Source organism: Eptatretus burgeri, chromosome 16 (assembly GCF_056783735.1).
Source record: "Eptatretus burgeri isolate ZD-2024b chromosome 16, Ebu_testis_v1, whole genome shotgun sequence".
Lineage (NCBI taxonomy): Eukaryota > Metazoa > Chordata > Myxini > Myxiniformes > Myxinidae > Eptatretus > Eptatretus burgeri.
Window position 1 is genome coordinate 959,260 of NC_140976.1, and position 23,760 is coordinate 983,019.

General features: G+C 45.8%; 1 protein-coding gene across 2 annotated transcripts in view; it reads left to right on the plus strand.

Annotated features, from left to right (window-relative positions):
• The first annotated feature begins 3,034 nt into the window (after positions 1-3,034).
• LOC147010303 (zinc finger and BTB domain-containing protein 20-like) overlaps positions 3,035-23,760 on the plus strand; it is a 46,327-nt gene continuing 25,601 nt past the window's right edge. The window contains exons 1-3 of one of the 2 annotated variants that reach the window (XM_085859164.1): positions 3,035-3,762; positions 6,425-6,612; positions 21,387-22,986. In XM_085859164.1, the coding sequence (XP_085715290.1) occupies positions 6,436-6,612; positions 21,387-22,986 (1,777 nt within the window). In that variant the 5' untranslated portion in view covers positions 3,035-3,762; positions 6,425-6,435. The remainder of the gene's footprint in view (positions 3,763-6,424; positions 6,613-21,386; positions 22,987-23,760) is intronic. The other variant, XM_085859163.1, reaches the window with a different exon arrangement.

Consider the following 23,760-nt stretch of genomic DNA (forward strand, 5'->3'; position numbering starts at 1 on the left):
ATGCTGCAGTCAGTGATGTCAGACTGGAGCTGATTTGCTACAGGAAGATGGTACAGTCAGTGATGTGGGGACTGGAGCTGCTTTGCTACAGGAAGATGCTGCAGCCAGTGATGTAGGGGCTGGAGCTGCTTTGCTCTGGGAAGATGACACAGCCAGTGATGTCAGACTGGAGCTGCTTTGCTACAGGAAGATGACACAGCCAGTGATGTAGGGGCTGGAGCTGCTTTGCTCTGGGAAGATGACACAGCCAGTGATGTGGGGACTGGAGCTGCTTTGCTACAGGAAGATGACACAGTCAGTGATGTCAGACTGGAGCTGATTTGCTGCAGGAAGATGACACAGTCAGTGATGTGGGGACTGGAGCTGCTTTTCTGCAAGAAGCAAAGTGCGATCAGTTAGGAGCTCGATCAAGGATCATTTCTCAGGACTCCCAGCTCTGTGAACTTCCCCCAGAGTGAGAGGGGGTTGGGGCCCATGCCACTCAGCCTTGACATTTTCCAGCAGCGTGAGTCGCCGAACTGCATAACTGCTCCCAGACCACACTTTGGTTGCAGAGCGTCCATTTGGGAACAAAACTTGACAACATGGTTAAGAGATACAAAATTTCTCCAAACAGTTTAAATAATACCAAATGCTGACGTCGTTTCATTGATCTGATGAGCGTCCATTTCTTTTATAGTGAATGGAGCTGAAAAATCTCGAAAAAAATCTGTAACCAACCTTTCTCATCATTATTCTGAATTCCATCAACATTTTAAATCTCTGACATTGTCCATTACTTTTATCCATATGTCTCTCTCTCTCTCTCTCTCTCTCTCTCTCTCTCTCTCTCTCTCTCTCTCTCTCTCTCTCTCTCTCTCTCTCTCTCTCTCTCTCTCTCTCTCTCTCTCTCTCTCTCTCTCTCTCTCTCTCTCTCTCTCTCTCTCTCTCTCTCTCTCTCTCTCTCTCTCTCTCTCTCTCTCTCTCTCTCTCTCTCTCTCTCTCTCTCTCTCTCTCTCTCTCTCTCTCTCTCTCTCTCTCTCTCTCTCTCTCTCTCTCTCACTTATACAGCAAAATGCTGCAATATCCCATCACACTTACTCGAGCCATCTCATCACTTACTCTGATCTTTGAAATACAAATCCATTCCTTTATCAAAACAAATAAATACAGTTTAAACCTCTGTTTTTAAACAAGTGTCCAAAAATTGTCGAGTCACTTGTCAAAGTTGAGTCACCAGGCGAATGGCACTCCAAATTGCAGCTCAAAACACTCTGTCCATGCGTGCAGCTTTCTCTTTTGGAATCCCCACCATACTCCAGATGACCGTTGGGTTCAAACTCCTCCTTTGGAGTGCGTTATTTATCCAATTTCTCTTAAACAGCTTTGTGGTCTATCGGTGTGACAATAAAACAAAATTGTAGTCCAATTAAACTTGATTCATGAATTAACCAGACAAATAGAGGCCCATATAAAGCCACCAGATATGTTTTTGCTATCTGCTACCCGTGAGGGCAGCGGACCTTGGCAGACAAGCCTGCCAAGGAATGTTCTTGTGATAAGGTCTGCCATGGCTGTGTGTTCAAGGACCACCAGACAGCCAGTCTGAAACTTGTCGAAGGAGGACTCAGATGAAGAGCCAGTCTTAAGAAGCACTAGCTTTGCCTGTCAAAAGTATTTTAACCCATTTTCCTTCACCACTTGATGTACTTGCTTCACATATCAATATCAGAGGTATTTGCACTGTTCATGTCTCAGAGTTATTTCATGGCAATCTTGCAGCCATCACAGACAAAATGCCTTTCCGTCCTCAGTATGGGGGCAACTTCAAGGATTGTGAAATTGATATCGCGGGGATTTCGGTTTCACTACTCGTTGATGTAGGGGCAAAAAGTCTCCATTGTGAGTGACAATATCTACCATAAGTACTTTTCATCTAATCCACTCAACTCTGCGCAATCTACACTTCAAGCCGACGACGACTCTATCATCCGGGTGTTGGGAACGATAACAGTTCCTGTGAACTACATGGGTATCAAACTCAACAATTTCACCTTTTATGTTGCAAAATGCAAGAGTCTAATGGGTTCGTCTGTCAGACAAGCTTGGGTTCAAACTTTTAAACCTGACCGGTGCACACATCCACATGATTGCAGACAATGACAATGCGTACAAGCACCTGTACTCTTCCCTGTTTATTGGGTTCGGGGAGTGTAAGAGTTTCTGTCATGCTCCTCGAGTGGACCTTGCGGTTCCACCAGTATCTCACGGTTTGAGACGTCTACCTTTCGCTGTTCGCGGATGTGGTGTACGAGGTGCAGTGGAACATGAGAAGCAAGAGATACCAAATCACAGAATTGTGACGTCATTGATGGCGATTATAGAGAAATGAAACATCTGTTCGAGTTTATCTGTAAGCTCACAATGTTCGGCGAGTCGGTGGAGATCAGGGCCAAGTCGGTTTGGCTGTGAGGAAACAAGATGTTTGATGAGGCTGTAGTGTGTACGTCGGAGCGCCGCATACGGTCAGTAATACAGCTCGCCGCCTTTCAGCGTCCTCATCGTTGTCCAATTACTGATACATCACAACGAGGCCAATTTTGGGCTTGGTAAGATGGCGACCGCTTGGCTTCAGCAGCTCCCGCATTGCTGACAACGGCTGCACGCTTCGTTCTGGTATCATTTACTACGTACGCAAGAAGGCGCGATCTTTTTTTCTTTCACTCCCACCGCTTCTCCCAAACACTGAATCCACAACCAACCCTCAAAAAAAAAATTCAAGAGCGAGGCTCATGAAAGAACAACAATAAAAAAAAATTGGGTTTGTGACGGTCGAGTTAGGCCCCAACCCTTCTCAACCATAACTCCTGAATTTACAACCATTCCATTCTTTCATTCCCTTTTGTGTAAATACCAAAAGGGTATTTATTTATTTTTTCCCCCAATTGAGCTCTTTCTGTCGTGTGCACCTTCATCACGTGATTGAAATTCGCCAATAGCCGGTCTCTTCTCAGCCGCCAGATCCTGACGTCATGACGTACGTCACGGAAGCGGTATCCGAGTCGGACCGTTCGGCGGAAAGTTCGCCAAACACTTGCGTTAAGAATTGGGATGTACGAAAAAAATGCTGAGAAGAATGGGAAAGAGGATAATTGAGCAGAAATAAAAAACAATGCGAAAGGAAAATGGATTGAAAGAAGGAATGAGAGAAGGAGTAAAATGAGGAAAATGACGCGATATAGACGATTTGAGCAGGAGGTAACAATGAGTCGAAGACGGGAGGAAAGTATCATGATCCTTGGGAGGAAGACGTAGAAGAGGAAAAATAAGCAAAATGTGCTGTGTCAGAAGAGCAGGCGTCTGAGTTTAAAGGAAGAAGCAAAATATTATGAAGAGGAAGAAGAGTTTGTGAGGGTGGAGGAAGACGAGAAGGTTGATGCGTGACGTTTAGTTGGAGGAAGAAGAACAGGTTGTCGCTTCTCAGATCAGAGAAGAAGAAGAAGCAGAGGGGAAGTAAGAGAGGAGGAGGAGGACGAAAAAGAAAAAGAAGAAGAAGAAGAGGGAAGAAGAAGAAGAAGAAAAAAAAGAAAGACAAGGGGCTAACGTTGTGTTTGTCGAATCGCGGCCTTTTCAGACAGGCCTCAAGGGGACACCATCGATTTATTCGCGTTCGCGTCTTTGTCCGTCCTCCCTTTCATCGTGTTTGTTTGTGCGCAATCAAGGAGCTCGGAGGGGGATCGTGAACACGCGGAATGGTTCAACCCTGGAGCGAACCGGGCTGAGGTACACACATTGGGACCATTACGATCGTCACAAACCCAGTACCGCGCGCGCTCTGATCGCCTCGCGCCGGTTTTCATCGTCTCGTGCTGTGACTGGCGGTCCCAGTCGGATTCCGGTGTCACAGGACTTACCCACACCAAACACACTACTTACCCACACCAAACACTACTTACCGGCACCAAACGCACTACTTACACACATCAAACAAACTACTAACCCACACCAAACACACTGCTTACCCACACCAAACACACTACTTACCCACACCAAACATACTACTTACACACCAAACACACTACTTACACACATCAAACAAACTACTAACCCACACCAAACACACTGCTTACCCACACCAAACACACTACTTACCCACACCAAACATACTACTTACACACCAAACACACTACTTACACACCCCAAACACACTACTTACCGGCACCAAACACTACTTACTGGCACCAACCACACGACTTGCACACACCAAACGCACTACTTACACACATCAAACAAACTACTAACCCACACCAAACACACTGCTTACCCACACCAAACATACTACTTACCGGCACCAAACATACTACTTACACACCAAACACACTACTTACACACCCCAAACACACTACTTACCGGCACCAAACACTACTTACTGGCACCAAACACACGACTTGCACACACCAAACGCACTCCTTACACACATCACACAAACTACTAACCCACACCAAACACACTGCTTACCCACACCAAACACACTACTTACCGGCACCAAACACACGACTTGCACACACCAAACACACTACTTACCCACACCAAACATACTACTTACACACCAAACACACTACTTACACACCCCAAACACACTACTTACCGGCACCAAACACTACTTACTGGCACCAAACACGACTTGCACACACCAAACGCACTACTTATCGGCACCAAACACACGACAAACCGGCACCAAACACACGACTTACCCACACCAAAAACACTACTAACCAGCACCAAACACACGACTTACTGGCACCAAACACACAACTTACACACACCAAACACACTACTTACCGGCACCAAACACTACTTACACACACCAAACACATTACTTACCCACACCAAACACACTACTTACCCACACCAAACACACTACTTACCCACACCAAACACACTACTTACCCACACCAAACACTACTTACTGGCACCAAACATACTACTTACACACACCAAACACACTACTTACCAGCACCAAACATACTACTTGCACACACCAAACACACTACTTACCGGCACCAAACACACAACTTACCGACACCAAACACACTACTTACCCACACCAAACACACGACTTACCCACACCAAACAAAGTACTTTCTCCACATCAAACACACTACTTGCTCCACACCAAACACACTACTTACCTGACACCAAAACACTACTTACCCACACCAAACACACTACTTACCCACACCAAATGCACTACTTACCGACACCAAACAAACTACTTACCTACAACAAACACTACTTCCCCACACCAAACACACTACTTACCAACACCAAACACACTACTTTCCGACACCAAACACACTACTTACCAACACCAAACACACTACTTACCCACACCAAACACACTACTTACCAACACCAAACACACTACTCTCCGACACCAAACACACTACTTACCCACACCAAACACACTATTTACCGACACCAAACACACTACTTACACACACCAAACACACTACTTACCGGCACCAAACATACTACTTACACACACCAAACACACGACTTACCGGTACCAAACACACCACTTACACACACCAAACACGACTTTCCGGCACCAAACATACTACTTACCGGCACCAAACACACTACTTACACACACCAAACGCACTACTTACCCACACCAAACGCACTACTTACCCACACCAAACACGCTGCTTACCCACACCAAACACGCTGCTTACCCACACCAAACACACTACTTACCTACACCAAACACACTACTTACCGACACCAAACACACTACTTATCCACACCAAACGCACTACTTACCCACACCAAACACACTACTTATCCACACCAAACACACTACTTACCGACACCAAACACACTACTTATCCACACCAAACACACTACTTACCGACACCAAACACACTACTTACCCACACCAAACGCATTACTTACCCACACCAAACGCACTACTTACCCACACCAAACACACTACTTACCCACACCAAACACACTACTTACCCACACCAAACACACTACTTACACACACCAAACATGCTACTTACCCACACCAAACAAACTACTTGCTCCACATCAAACACACTACTTACTCCACACCAAACACACCACTTACTCCACACCAAACACACCACTTACTCCACACCAAACACACCACTTACTGCACACCAAACACACCACACTGACACTGCAAGCAGTGCCATGAATCGTACTTGGATGAGGCTTGTAAATGAAAATGTGTTATACATATAAAGAAAGTTTGCTTTGAATCGGACATTTCGCACGTTCATCAATTGTTCGTTTGCTTCACGTTCTCACCAAGCTGCCTATTAACCACTTGTGTTCATCTTGGGTTTGATTAATAAGTGATAGAGTCGTGAAAACCCCATCATCGATGCGTGCGTGTCCCCATGCTGGTTTGTAGGGCTGCACGCCATGGCAGAGTGTGTGCACCAGCTCAACCTGCAGAACTTCGGGAGCGTCCTTTTGGGGGAGTTGAGCGAACAGCGACGCAGGGGTCACTTCTGTGACGTCCTCGTGAGGGTCCAGGGCACGTCAGGGAATCTCCGCGCTCACCGCTGCGTACTGGCTGCCGGCAGTCCATTCTTCCAGGTTCTCATTCATTTGATTTTTATCGTTCAATGCCGTCCCTCCCCCTTCATTCTTGATGCCATTCATCCCCAAATAAAATGTTATTGAACAACAAGGTCGAGTTTGGTTTCAGGAAGAAGGTGCTGCAGGTTTCATACATTCTCGATATTTTTACCGATGCAGATGGTCCCTCATAGAGTGATTCAATTACTTCCTGAGCTGTCTAGACTTGGTGACGACGACGGTGTCGGCATGTAATCGCAATATTTGACACAATGGAATTGACCCATTCGTTATTTCTAATTTTTGTTGAAGAAGAAGGAATCAAAAGGTGATAAAGTAAAGGAAAATTAATTTGAAGTGGATTCAGATCTTTGCCAAATATCTATAAGATGTTTACCAGACAGGGTCGGTAGGAACAGAGGTCGGTTTAAGTTTAACAGCCATCGGGACATTTGGGTTGTTGTCCCACCCCCCCTCCCCATTAACCTTGAAATGTAGTTGGAAGAGAAAAAAGGATTAAAAAGAGTGTTGCTGTGTTTCTCTCTACAAACATTTCACTGCAACAGTTTTTTAAAGTGAAGATGAATTAAAGTAAAAATATTTTAAACTAGAAGGGCACTTGGTAGAGCACATACCTCCGCCACATAATGTCTGATTGACGAGAACATATCGGGTCCAATAGATTTTTGAAATATCATGCTGTATAATCGTTTTTGGCCCGATCTCTCATTGGTGAAGAATCACTTAAAAATTTTAATAATTAATTTTGTGACCAGATCCTGATTCGGATCTTCACCATAATCGAATCAATTCTTCCTGTCACACACCCAACCTGTCTTCCAAATTTCATCCGAATCCGTCCACAACTTTTTGAGATATTTTGTTCACAAACAAACAGACAGGGCTGAAAACATAACCTCTGTCCACCTTCGGTGGGTGGAGGAAATTATCAGTTAAGAGTTTAATAAAGTGAATTTGACGGAACGTGAACACAAATTTATCAAAAACTGGATGGGGAAAGTCGAATCACCAGCCTTACATAGCAGATGTGACCCCATATTCCACTTCCCTGGCTCTGCTACGTTTGAGTCAACAAGGGAATAAATAATAATAGCTTTATAAATAAATAAATGTATCGTATGTTTTTCGTTGGCCCCCTGGAGTTTTGGCCCTGAACAAATGTCCCGTTGGTCCTTCCCTAAATCCGCCCCTGGGTGGGAATGGAGATGGTGTTCGGTTCAAAAGGCAAATGGATACGATCTGAGAGTCAAATGAAATAATTATTAGTTGAAACAAGTTTTGGTTACCCCGCGAAGTGAAAAGTGGGGTGAAGCAATTGGCTCACTTTGTTTGTCCGTCCGTCCGTCCACAAATGTCAGTTTATGATCGAGGAACAAAGTCTTGATTTGAGTTGAACATTATATTTTGAACACGAATCAGAACAAGAGTCGGAAAATAAACCTGAAGTTATGCAATACTTTGGCTCTGAATTTGTCCCGAAGAGAGTTGTGAGATTATTAGGGTACCCGGTCTAATGGACTGGGTAACCTATTGTTTTTCTTCTGTTTATTTCTTGTTTTTCTTTTTCCGCCGGCAATTTTCGGGTTCTTTCGCTTTAAAAATCATTTTCTCAGGAACGATAAGTCCGATCGACACAATTTTCACCATAGTATGTATCTTTTTTGATAGCATACTCAATTGATAATTGTGACGTCATAGGTCACGTGGTATGGGCGCCATCTTGAAAAAAACGATAAACTTTGGACCTCTGTATCTCTGAAACTGTGCAATGGAAAAAATATTTAGCTTCATACATTTTAATGAACTTCCAATGGGGAAGATGGGTGATTTTTCGTGACGTCATCAGTGAAGCGGTATCCCGGTGAAAATTCGTTAAGTGGAACACTGCATCAGAAAAATCTTAAATTTCTTGAGCCTCATCGACACAACAATTCACTGGAGAAAAAAAATTATTATGACATCATCAGTGACTTGGTTCGGCAGCCATATTGTTTAAAAAAATTAATTAAAAACATCTTCGTCTCCAGAACGGCTGAAGAGATTGAGGCGAAACTTTCCACACACATTCCCCAAGACATCCTTTTACAAGTTTGTTAATTTCTTATTGATAGGTCACATGGTTTGGTGGCCATATAGAATTTACCCTCAAATTTAGATCAAGAGGAAACTTCACAAGTGTATTCTGCACACACAGGGGATATAAGTTTGTTCATGAATAATTGATAGGTCACATGGTTTGGCAGCCATGTTGGATTTATGAAAAATATTAAATAATGTTTTCTCTGGAACTGCTTAATCTATCGAAGCGAGAACTTGCAACTATCATCTACCATCATGTCTGCACACATGGTAAAATTATGACATCACAGGTCACATGGTTTGGTGGCCATCTTGGATAGAAAAACGCACCTTATCCGATTCACATGAAATTTCACACACGCGTTTCCCTGCACCGTTGGAGGCAGAATATAAATTTATGATGTCATAAGTCACATGGTTCGTCAGCCATCTTGGATTGAAAATTCATAAACTTTAAAAATCTTCTTCTCCAGAACGGCAGAATAGATTGAGGCAAAACTTCACACACACGTTCCGCAAGACATCCTTTCATAAGTTTGTTAATTTCTTATCAATCGGTCACATGTTTTGGCGGCCATATTGAATTAACCCTAAAACCTTCAACCATCTTCTCCAGAACGGCTGGTCAGATCAAGGGGAAACTTCACATACGTATTGCTCAAGGGTAGTGAATATAAGTTTGTGAATGAATAATTGATTGGTCACATGGTTTGGCAGCTATGTTGGATTCAAGAAAAAATAATAAATAATGTTTTCTCTGGAACCACTTATCCTATCGAAGTGAAACTTGGCAACTATCATACACCACCATGTCTGCATATATGGTAAAAATTATTATGTCGCATTTCACATGGTTTGGCCTCCATCTTGGATAGAAAAACGCACCTTGTCTGATCAACACGAAACTTAACATGCATAATCCACTACCCCCATTAGAGGGAGAATTTAAATTTATGATGTAATAGAGCAGATGGTATGGCAGCCATATTGGATTGAAAAATAATAACTTTAAATGTCTTCTTTTAAACGGCTGAACAGATCGAGGCGAAACTCTGCATGTATGACCGCCTCTCCATGACGAATAAAATGTTCTCCCCCCTTTTGATGTACAACACATTGTTTGGCAGCCATATTGGATTGAAGGAAAATATTAATTAATATTTACTCTGGAACCGCTACATCAGTAAATGTGAAACTTCACAGCATTGATGGAGCAGTCATGTGGAATTAAGGGCTTAAATTTCAACTCGATCTGCTCCATGGTTTGGCAGCCATGTTGGATTGAAGGAAAATATTCAGTAATATTTACTCTGGAACCGCTGAATCAACATATGCGAAACTTCACAATTATAATCTAGCCGAGATGTGAAACGTATTTTTAAAATTTCAACCCGATCGGCCACACTGTTTAGCAGCCAGAATTATTTAATTATTTAAATCTGAGACCTTTTAGATTTTTTTTTCTTCCAGAAGGCTCACTTGGCTGCACCTGCATGTGTTTGAGGGTACAGGAATAGCAATTCAATTGATACCGACAATGTCCCCAGGCAAAAAGGCTAACTGCAAACGTAATAAATAGATTGAACACTTTGTGCGACTCGGTTCGTAACTCGTCAGTTCCGCGCTGTATCGAAGCAGGGCTGTATTTGCATCACTATTGAATAATGTTTTCTCTGGAACCACTGATCCTATTGAAGGGAAACTTTGCGACTATCATTTAAGTCTCATGTTGTATCGAGGCCGGACGTCTGGGTACCCGGTCATCATTGCCAGCAATTATAAAGTGGCAGTTCTAGTTATTATTATTTTTACTCCGTCTGCCTGTCTGGAAGTCAAAGGAAAAACGAAAATTATTCCAAAGAGGAAACCTACCGTTTTTAAGGACGTAATAAATATGTCAGCATAAATATGTATGAACATGCACGTATAAAAACAAAACAAAAGAAAACAGCCTTTTTACAGCCATTTTTCCCTGCTGAGCAGGGGTTTGTTTTTTGCGGGTTCCATGCAATCATGGTTCCCTTCTTGAGGCAAAGTTTTATGGCCGGATGCCTTTCCTGACACCAACCCTGGTCTCCTCTTACACAGGGATATGGTACACCTATTCTAACTGGGGCATACAACGGGACCAGTAAACTGGTACTCATTTCGCCGACCTCGGAAGGATGACAGGCTGAGTCAACCCCCCTGGTGTTAATTCAGTGGCCAACGGGGCTCAAACTCAGGACCCTAGGATTCCAAGCCAGCCACCCTAACCACTAAGCCAACACCAGGCTATGAACATGCACGTAAACATATAAATATATATGAACATGCACGTATACACATCTATAAATATGTATGAACATGCACGTATACACATACATAAATATGGATGAACATTCCCAGAAAAACAGGTATGTAAATATATTTGAACATGCATGTATTCATATGGATAAAAATGTATGAACATGCACATAAAAATACATACATAAATATGTATGAACATGCACGTATACAGATATATAAATACTAGCGATACCCGTGCACATGCACGGGATAGCAGGACAACATAACTGGTAGCAGACGACAGACCGTACACGGGGAATGACAAAAATACGCATTGTGCAAAATGCAAGTGGTACTATGGAACGCCAAGACTTCCCAAACATTGTCGGCATGTCCGCTAAGTGCCACAGCAATTTCATAGGGATCGTGTGACGGCGAGCCGAGTTTTTAGTGTGCAAGCTTGGTATTATAATAGAGATGTATGAACATGCACGTATACACACATATAAATATATGTATGAACATGCATGTATACACATATAAATATGTATTAACATGCACGTGTACACAAATAAACATGAATGAACGTGCACATATACACGTATATAAATATGTTTGAACATGCACGTATTCACATATATAAAAATGTATGAACATGCATGTAAAAATATATACATAAATAAATATGTATGAACATGCACGTATACAAATGTATAAATATGCATGAACATGCACATTTCCCCATATATAAATATGTTTGAACATGCACGTATGCACATATATATATATCTATATATATATATATATATATATATATATATATATATATATATATATATATATATATATATATATATATATATATATATTAATATGTATGAACATTGAACATGCACGTAAAAATACATATAAATATGTATGAACATGCACGTCTACACAAATAAATATGAATGAACATGCACGTGCACACAAATAGAAATACATACGAACATGCACGTATACACATATATCAATATGTATGAACATGCACGTAAAAACACTTCTCCAAATATGTATGAAAATTCACGTATACACGTATCAATATGTATTAACCTGCATGTATATATGTATGAACATGCATGTAAAAACACGTATGAACATGCACATAAACACATTTATAAAAATGTATGAACATGCACGTATACACAAATATTAATATGTATGAACATGCCCAGAAAAACACGCATATAAATATGTTTGAACTTGCACATAAAAATACACATATAAATATGTATGAACATGCATGTAAAAATACATATATAAATATGTATGAACATGCACGTATACACACATGTAAATATGTATGAACATGCACGTATACACACATGTAAATATTTATGAACATGCACGTATACACATGTATAAATATGTATGAACATGCCCAGAAAAACACGTATGTTTGAACATGCACATAAAAATACATATATAAATATGTATGAACATGCACGTAAAAATACATATATAAATATGTATGAACATGCACGTATACACACATGTAAATATGTATGAACATTCACGTATACACACATGTAAATATTTATGAACATGCACGTATACACATGTATAAATATGTATGAACATGCCCAGAAAAACACGTATGTTTGAACATGCACATAAAAATACATATATAAATATGTATGAACATGCACGTAAAAATGCATATATAAATACGTGTGAACATGCACGTATACACACATGTAAATATGTATGAACATGCATGCATACACATCTATAAATATGTATGACCATGCACGTTCCACAAATATAAATATGTATGAACATGCACGTGTTCACATACATAATATGTATGAACATGCACGTGTTCACATACATAATATTGTTGCGGTATTCGCGCCCGCCGGCGTGCTGACGGCCACGTAACTCGAATCGCGGCACGTCGCCCACCGGACGGACAATCCAGTCGTGACCCTCTCGGACTAACGCCGGGAACCAGTCACGGGTGGACCTTTCGGTCTCACCGCGATCGAGCCAATCAGCCCCCGCGTGGGATAGGGTTGCTCGCCAAATTCGACCTACCTAAGTACCCACGCGGAGGGTAGACCGGGCGATCGCACCTCGCCGCAGGTCGACTTCGGACACGGGCCACTTAAGCGACCCGTTCCGTACTATCAGAATAACCGAGCGGTGTTATCGTCGACCTCGACGGTTCGATTAATTATCGGGCGTATTCAGCCCACTACCAACCCTTTACGTGAAGCAAGATGAGGATTCAATGGGAGAAATGACGAAGCGAAGCGGGAAACAGTTCAACACAAAGCACATTTATTCGCGGCACACGGGAAGCACACATTCAATTCCACCAAAAGCACACAGAAAAGACACAATGCAATTTACACAAAAAGCAAATATAAAAGAGAAGACACAATGCAGAGCTAATACCGACTACCGAGCACACGGCAACACTTATACAATTCTACTTCACAGACGGCGCCGACAACACATACCCAAAACCAAGGAAAAGAAATACCCTCAAGGATGAGGCGGGCCTGAGGCCGAGACCGGGTCGCGCCTACCCGTCTGGTGATGAGACGCGGAGCGGCGATGGCGCCTCAACTCCGCGGGCCTCGCGGACAGTGTCTGGTAGGGGGTGGGAAAGGGGCCCCCTTGGTCGCACTATCTCAGCGCGGGGGGAAACAGGAGGGGGTTGCTGATGCTCGGGGTATAGAGGATCTTTATTATCCCGCGACGAGCGTCTCCACCTCGGCCTGGTCGCGCTGTCGGCCTCCCTCGGGTGCAGCTCCCTGCACGACGCGAGCACCCCCTCGTCTGGTGTCGCCGCCTTTCCACAGCTCCGTCCCCTCCGTTCCGACTCCAACGCACACGACGAGCAGCTCCACCGCCCGCGAAGTCTTGACTCTGTTTCCGACTCTCCTACTCTCCTACTCTCCGCCTCTGGACTCTCTGGACTGACGAACACGGTCCTTTTATCAGCCCCGTAGCTTCGCCCTCCCATCTTTGACCCCCTCCCTTCGACCTTTCACCTCGCTCCCCATTGGCCCGAGAAAAAGTGGGCGTGAAGGCTTTTTGATCCATAAATTTGCATATATCGATCGCCCTGGGGGCGGGCCAGTCGCCCCTCGCTCACCGATTGGACGGCAAAAAGTGGGCGTGTGTCGTTTTTGATCCGTTTTTGAAGCACAAAATCCGTGATTTTGTACACGCTGTTCGGCGCGCGCCCTGCACGAGTCCAACACCGGTACCCACAGCGGGGCAAGAACGGTGGCGATGCGGCGGTTGCGAGGTGTGACGGGAAGGTCGTGGCGGTTGTGGTGAAGCGGCGTTGTGGTTGGTGGTTGATGTTGTGATTGTGGTGGTAATCATGGCGGTTGGTCCAAAATAAAGATAGTAAAAGAAAAACGGCTATCCTGAAGAGTCGCAGCACGCATAAATGACATGTATTCCCACTAGACAACGGGTTTGGGCCTAACTACACATGTACTTACCGAGATATCTCACCTAAGGGACCTGAATGGTGGTTTGCGAATTTGGTAACCACAACACTACCCCCTCCCCTTTTTACAGACTCGTCCCGAGTCGTCAAATTTTCGTGTGCCATCATGTGTAGTTTTCCCCTGGTACATTTTACCTACGGATCCCTGAGTGCGACATTCATGGTATTCGTGTCCCCAAAATAAATAACCTGAGGGCTGCGTAACTACCTAAACAAACTCACTCACACGTACGACTTAAATAAAATTGCCGGCGCTAAGACAGACATGCCGGGGGGCGCACTCATATTTACAGTACATCTTAACCTTAACTTACAAATTTTACACTAAACCATGGCCCAGGATCACTGAACTCTGCAAAAAGAAAGCAGTTAGCAGGGAGCCAGGCTGCCCGCATGCAGTCTCTGGCTCAAACAATGCAGGTGACAGGGAACGTGGCTGGCTGCTCACACGCAGTCCAAGGCCTTCCCTTTTGAACTGAACGCAGTGAACCACAACGGTGCATGGGCTGCACAAACGCAGTCTCCGTGCCAGCTCAAGTGGCACACGCAATGAACACAACGAATGGATGGATGAATGGATGGATGAATGGATGGACGCAAACACGGTGCACGGGCCGCCACTGCAGGCCCGTGTTGTAGCTGCCAACAGGGCAGTTCTTGCAGCTTGCAAACTGTTGCTTTCTGATCCTGGCGCACATGGAAATGAACAGGGGGGGGGCAAAGCAAAAATTGAACGGGGCTGGTGAACATGGGCAGTGGGCATGGCATGGCAAAGGTGCAGGCAACACAGCCCGCAGAAGAAGGCCGCTGCAGGCAAACACAGCCCGCAGAACCAGGCCGTTGCAGGCAAACACAGCCCGCAGATGAACTGGCCGGCACAGGCCTTGAAGTACCACAGCTGCAGATGAAGCTGGCCAGCTTTTGCCGTCAGTGGAAGTTGGTGGAGGGAGTGCGGTGGTGCTGGCCACTTGGAAGGCGGGCTCGGACCTACCTACCTGTCTCCCTCCCACCTATCGCCTTTGCCTGTCACTGTACATACCCACTCCCTTAATTTGTCAAACCCCAATTTAGCCCCAACTTATTTTTTTTTTATTTTTACTTTTATGTTTACTTCCCCTCTATAAATCGTCCCCTAAACCCCTTTATCGTCCTTGTTCGGCTAACCTATCCTGTCACCTAGCCTACTCCCAACCCCTACGTTCCCTTCCCGGAGGGGAATAAGGGAGAGCTAACGTCCTGTGTCGAGGCCCAACGAAGCCTCAGAATGGCCTCCCCAGAGTTCAGCGATCTAACCCAAAGTGGGTCCAGCGGCCCACAACGAGAGCGAGGGGATGGATGGTGCGGAGGGGTACATCTCTTAATCTACCCTAACCATTTAACTGTTAAACTACCCCGGGGCTTTCAACAAGCGCCTCTCGCTTAAACTATTGGTTCTAACAACCCAGATTCCCGTCGCCTGTGTTGGTGTCCTCACAATTTCGGGCCTCGCCCCCCAATTTTCTCTCCGTGCCCTCACACGGTCTCCTGGCTGGGACACGTGGCTCCCTTAGGCAGGCACGACCCTCTGCCGAATCTCCCGCTATGGCACCCCCGGGCACTACACTGCCTCCGAGCCTACCAGCTCCCTAACACCGGGGAGTGCCCCCCATGGCACCTCCCCTGAAACGCACACGTGGCAGGCCGGCCTCCCGGGCCCCTTTCCGAGGGTCACCCGTGCCCACAACACTGCCCACGCGGCTAATGGCGCCCGGGCCCCCGCACCAAGCAGGCGCACCCGTGCCCACTACTCTATCCCGGCCCCCCATGGGCCCATGGCCTACCGCGGCCGACTAGCCTGGTGCCCGGGGTACCCACTCAGCGATACTCACCTTTCGCAGCCACGCTCCCAAGCCCGTCAACAGGGCTCCTGCACCCCTCCAAATGGGTCTCGAGCCTACTTTCCCACCAACAACAAAACGACCTCCATTTTTCAATTTGACTAACCCCCTAACTCACTCTACACTGACCCCGGGGTCCCTTGGGCGGGAGTCACTCCTCCCCCCAATCACTCATCGCACCATGCATTCCCCATTCGCTCCACACACACACAGACCCGCTGGCCTCACTCACTCACCAAGCACATGCTTCCAATCCACTCACCAACAACTCTTCAACACACACACCACTGAACTCTGCCATCCTCTCAACTACATCCCCTAACTAACTCGTGCTCCCACGTCGTCCCTTAAACTACAGCACGTTCCTTTTAACACTACGTAGCTAAACTACGTCCCCTCTACACATTCACAGTCTGTCACTGTCTCCGAAATAATCCCATTTTATTTCCCAACCTAAATCTGGCTACAATCCCTCTAACTAATCCATTCCACGGACTCCATGAGGACTTACCCCTGCCCCATGAAGTCGGTCTAACTAAGCTAACCCTTCCCCCTAACTAGTTTTCATCCTGTGCCCAGGGTAAGGGGGTCTTTCACCCCTTGCCCAGGAATCCTGTGCACCCGAAAGTGAGGCTTGTTTTTTTTTTTGGTTTTTTTTTTTCATGCGCAGCCCCTGCGCGGCAACTCGGAGCTCGCGCACTTTGCGCCTGCCCGTGACGTCATGCAGCTGCACGTGTTCCTCGTCCCTCTTTGGACGGTTCCATCCGGCAGAGATACCCCTCCTGCCGGATTCCAACCCCACGTGCAGCCATGACGTCACCGTGCGCAAAAAAAAAAAAACACAAGCCCCACGTCTCGAGGGGTTCCCCACGCGAACACATGTGCTTTGCCCGTTGGAGCTTAACACACACGATCGCGTGGAGAACCCGTCCGGTCCAAATCCATTTACCTGCCTAAACTTTGTCCGTCCGCGGGATCGGCAAATCCTCCGCGTGCGTTTCCGGACCGGGACTTCACTCTCGCAAGCGAGCACGTGGTGGTCTCGTGCGTTGCACAGCACGAACCGCGTGCTCACTGCTGGGTGAACCCGGCACGGTCCCCGAAATAGCTACAGCCGCTACTCGGCTTTCTTTCTTTACATGTCGCCGTCGTCGCCTCCATTCCACCCACGCACACCTGCGTGTTACGACGCACACAGTCCACTCCATCACATTCACACCGGGAGATGCGGCTGCGTGCTCCCGCATGCCAACCGACATCTCCCTCACATACCGCTCTCTCACACACACGGTCTCCCTTGCACACCGCGACCTTGCACACGGCCGTTCACTCACGCGTGCCTCACTACTCACACACGCGGGGGCACTCAACCGCTGTGCCTCATCCACACACCGTGCCTCACTCATACACGCGGGGGAACTCAACCGCGGTTCCTCATCCACACACCGTGCCTCACTCACACACGCGAGGGCACTCACCCGCGGTGCCTCATTCACACACACGGCGACACTCACACACGGTGCCTCATCCACACACGGCGTGCTGGGAAGCATGTACCCTGGCACCATCGCCACCACACCACTCACACACGGGGTCGCTTCCACACACGGGGCCGCACTCACACCTTGCACCACACACACAGGGACAACCACACTGGGGATTCGTGTCCCCACAAGGGTCTCCGGGGCCTCTATACCCTCCAAGCTCTCCGTGCACCCGTCCACAGCACTCCTCCCCTCGACCTCGCAAAGCACGACCGAACTCACCTGGTCTCACGTAACTCGAATCGCGGCACGTCGCCCACCGGACGGACAATCCAGTCGTGACCCTCTCGGACTAACGCCGGGAACCAGTCACGGGTGGACCTTTCGGTCTCACCGCGATCGAGCCAATCAGCCCCCGTGTGGGATAGGGTTGCTCGCCAAATTCGACCTACCTAAGTACCCACGCGGAGGGTAGACCGGGCGATCGCACCTCGCCGCAGGTCGACTTCGGACACGGGCCACTTAAGCGACCCGTTCCGTACTATCAGAATAACCGAGCGGTGTTATCGTCGACCTCGACGGTTCGATTAATTATCGGGCGTATTCAGCCCACTACCAACCCTTTACGTGAAGCAAGATGAGGATTTAATGGGAGAAATGACGAAGCGAAGCGGGAAACAGTTCAACACAAAGCACATTTATTCGCGGCACACGGGAAGCACACATATTCAATTCCACCAAAAGCACACAGAAAAGACACAATGCAATTTACACAAAAAGCAAATATAAAAGAGAAGACACAATGCAGAGCTAATACCGACTACCGAGCACACGGCAACACTTATACAATTCTACTTCACAGACGGCGCCGACAACACATACCCAAAACCAAGGAAAAGAAATACCCTCAAGGATGAGGCGGGCCTGAGGCCGAGACCGGGTCGCGCCTACCCGTCTGGTGATGAGACGCGGAGCTGCGATGGCGCCTCAACTCCGCGGGCCTCGCGGACAGTGTCTGGTAGGGGGTGGGAAAGGGGCCCCCTTGGTCGCACTATCTCAGCGCGGGGGGAAACAGGAGGGGGTTGCTGATGCTCGGGGTATAGAGGATCTTTATTATCCCGCGACGAGCGTCTCCACCTCGGCCAGGTCGCGCTGTCGGCCTCCCTCGGGTGCAGCTCCCTGCACGACGCGAGCACCCCCTCGTCTGGTGTCGCCGCCTTTCCACAGCTCCGTCCCCTCCGTTCCGACTCCAACGCACACGACGAGCAGCTCCACCGCCCGCGAAGTCTTGACTCTGTTTCCGACTCTCCTACTCTCCTACTCTCCGCCTCTGGACTCTCTGGACTGACGAACACGGTCCTTTTATCAGCCCCGTAGCTTCGCCCTCCCATCTTTGACCCCCTCCCTTCGACCTTTCACCTCGCTCCCCATTGGCCCGAGAAAAAGTGGGCGTGAAGGCTTTTTGATCCATAAATTTGCATATATCGATCGCCCTGGGGGCGGGGCCAATTCGCCCCTCGCTCACCGATTGGACGGCAAAAAGTGGGCGTGTGTCGTTTTTGATCCGTTTTTGAAGCACAAAATCCGTGATTTTTGTACACGCTGTTCGGCGCGCGCCCTGCACGAGTCCAACACCGCTACCCACAGCGGGGCAAGAACGGTGGCGATGCGACGGTTGCGAGGTGTGACGGGAAGGTCGTGGCGGTTGTGGTGAAGCGGCGTTGTGGTTGGTGGTTGATGTTGTGATTGTGGTGGTAATCATGGCGGTTGGTCCAAAATAAAGATAGTAAAAGAAAAACGGCTATCCTGAAGAGTCGCAGCACGCATAAATGACATGTATTCCCACTAGACAACGGGTTTGGGCCTAACTACACATGTACTTACCGAGATATCTCACCTAAGGGACCTGAATGGTGGTTTGCGAATTTGGTAACCACAACAATATGTATGAACATGCACGTTCCACATATATAAATATTATGAACATGCACATGTATACCTACATAATATGAATGAACATGCACGTGAACACATACAAATATGTATGAACATGCACATGAACACATATATAAATATGGTTGAGCATGCACGTAAACATATATAAATATGTATTAACATGCACGTGTACACATACATAATATGTATGAACATGCACGTTCCACATATATAAATATTATGAACATGCACATGTATACCTACATAATATGAATGAACATGCACGTGAACACATACAAATATGTATGAACATGCACATGAACACATATATAAATATGGTTGAGCATGCACGTAAACATATATAAATATGTATTAACATGCACGTGTACACATACATAATATGTATGAACATGCACGGAGACATGTAAATATGTATGAACATGCAGGTATACACATAAATATGAATGAACATGCACGTATACACATAAATATGTACGTATACACATATATAAATATGTATGAACATGCATGTATACACATATAAATATGTATGAACATGCACATAAAAATAGATATAAATATGTATGAACATGCACGTATAAACATACATAAGTATGTATGAACATGCACGTATACACAAACATAAATATGTAAGAACATGTATGTATACACCCATATAAATATGTATTAAAATTCACATATATATATATATATATATATATAAAAAATATGTATGAACATGCACGTAAACACATTTATAAATATGTACGAACATGCACGTAAACACTTGTGTAAATATGTAAGAACATGTACTTATACACCCATATAAATATGTATGAACATGCACGTATACACACATATAAATATTTATAAACATGCACGTATACACATATATAAATACATCTGAACATGTACAGAAAAACACGTATGTAAATATGTTTGAACTTGCACGTATACACATACATAAATATGTATAAAAATGCACGTATACACATATATAAATATATCTGAACATGCACAGTAAAACACATATGTGAATATCTTTGAACTTGCACGCATGCACACACATAAATATGTATGAACATGCACGTATACACATACATAAATATGTATAAACAGGCATGTAAAAACACATATATAAATATGTATGAACATGCACGTATACAAATGAAAATATGTATGAACATGCACGTATATACACATATAAATTTGTATGAACATGCACGTATACACACATATAAATATGTATGAACATACACTTGTACACATATAGGAATGTGTATGAACATGCACGTATACACATATTTAAATGTGTAAGAACATGCATGTCTGAACACGTTTGCCAAGATGAGTATTGCATGCACGTATAAATACGTTTTGTGATGAGGCTTCCTTTAATTTGATGGACGTGTGCATGTTTCCAGTCTGTCAGTTTCTTTCTAACCTTTTCAAACAGGGAAAAGAAAAGTTGGCCTTCCTTACATGCATGGGGGAGATAATGTTGTACAGCTATGATACTCTCTGTTTCATTGATTCATTGCATCATTTTGACCAACAAACAGGAGATCTCAATTTGTCATTCTAACCTGAGCTAATCATTTCCAAACCTTCCCCAAGGACAAGCTGCTTTTGGGATACAGCCAGGTGGAGATTCCGTGTGTGGCATCCCCTAATTCCGTGGCACGTCTCCTTGACTTCATGTATTCTGGTGTGTTGCGGTTTCCGCACTCAGAAGCACTTCAGATCTTGACGGCTGCTTCTGTCCTGCAGATCAAATCTGTGATTGATGAATGTACACGCATCGTCTCTCAGAGCTGTTCCGTCAGCAACAGCGTGGGCAGTGGAGGGATAGGCGAGCTTACTGGAAGTTTCAGCGAGGCCTGGCAAAGCGATGCTGGGTCTGGTTCTGTTGCTGGTGGTTCAGGGGCTGAAGCGAGGAGTGACAGCATCGGTGTGGTTGCGACTGAAGCGTACCCTGGTTTGGAATCTACGGGAGAAGTATCTGGAAGTGAGGAAGGCGAGTTTTGGGGAGCAAGAGAGTGTGTGGGTGGGCAATGGCAGAGAGATGTTGAAGAGGAAGACGAGATGGAAGGAGATGAGGATGGTGTTGAGGAAGATGAGTTGGTCAAGGAGGGGGAAGAGGAGGTGGAAGAGGATGAGGAGAGGTGTAGATTTGGCGAGGTGGAAAGGATCAGAGACTCTGCCATGGGTGCAAAAGCCGAAGCCGTCACAACATCTCGTCGGCATGATCGGAAGCAGTCGTGTCCGGTACGAATACCAGTCGCTTTGGTGAAACAAGAGCCAGAGGATGATGGGGAATTTTGTTCCAACACAATCAAAGATGCTGAAGATGCAGGGTCAATAAAGCTGGTAGAGGCTTCCTCGAAGAAACGTTCACTTTCTGAGACATTGGGAGTGGAAAGTAAAGTTCTGGTGAGTGCCGATGGGCGCTCCCGCTCTGTAGATTCCGGTGCTATTTGTTGCCCGTTCTCGCTGAGCTCCCTGTCACCAGAGGGACCATCTCAAGCTTCCGCAGACCCCCAGTATCCGACTGTGCCACCAATGTCAGGGCAGGTACTTTTGGTGAAAACAGAGGGTGGTGGAGTTAGAGCAAGTGTTTGTGGACTGCCCGTTGGACTCCAGGCATCGGCAATTTATCCGCAACATTTTTATGGGGGTAATGCAGGTGGAGTAACTGGAGGGTCTGGCTTGAAAATGTATGCTCTTCCTCCTGCATCAGTCAGTTCGGGTGCTCCTTCACAGGTGCATCTGTGTTCTCAGACTCTCGTTATGCCACCATCCATTTTTTCAACTCGGGAAGCACAGAACATCAGCAGACCTATTGTTGGCATGACGACCTGCTCCCAGACTTCCACGTCCCCGGTTATAAACCTTGCGCCTCCACGTCTTGGAGGAGTTCAACCTCAGATGCTGTCGACCCACCAACAGATGTCAGGAATTGCCCCGTGTGAACAACCATCACAGCCACCACAATTGCATCAACTCTTGCTGCCTCTGGGACGACTTGGATCCACGGCCTTACTTCCTTGTCCAGTTACTGCGACACCACCGATCGCTCCCGGGGTTGGTGGACTTTTGAGAACTGCAGGAGGCACCGGAGCCATGGGAGTTGAGAGAAAGCCATATGCGTGTACATTGTGTTACAAAACGTTCACAGCAAAACAGAACTACGTAAAGCACATGTTTGTGCACACGGGTAAGATTCGGACGATGAGCTTAAAGTAAAGGTTTAGGGCTGGCATATCTGTAATAGTGAGTACGACTGTCTATACGCAAGCGGTGATGTGGTCCATCATGATTCCGGTGCATGTACATCGTTTCGTGCTTTCTCCATTTATGTAATGTACTGTCCCATTAACTAAATCTCGACATTTGCGTAAATACTTTGCATCGCAACGGAATTTCCATTCAAGCCACATCCACAATATTTTACCTCAATTTCTCATTCGATCTATTGGCAGGGTCGACAGCACAATTCCAAAGGCCTATTCTTGTAAAAATAGGTCTACTCTTGGCAGTTCAAATGGATAGATTGTGAAGACCAATAGAATTGGTGAGAATTTTTTTTTTTTAAACACTTTGATCACTTCTGCTGCATAGCACCACATGAAGTAAAAAGCCATGTCCAATGGCTCGTGCTAGTTTACGTTGAAATTGGTAAGAGCCGACTCGGAGCCTCCAACAACTTGCAATGACGATGGACATCCAAACATGGCATTGCAAACTTATTTTCGAATAATGGTTTTATGCATCACGTTGTTATGTTCATCGTCATCAGGAGCTATTGGAGGCTCAGGGTCTACTCTCGCCAATTAGATGTTGCAGTCGCAGTGCTGGCAGGATCGGCAGAGGTGTGCGCACTCGCCTCTGAGCTGTCCAGACCGAGTTCTACGGGTGTCCATCGGATGTAATTTAAACCGGGTGCCCCGTCTGGAGGCATTAGTTTGTCGACTTGAAACATTCCAGTGTC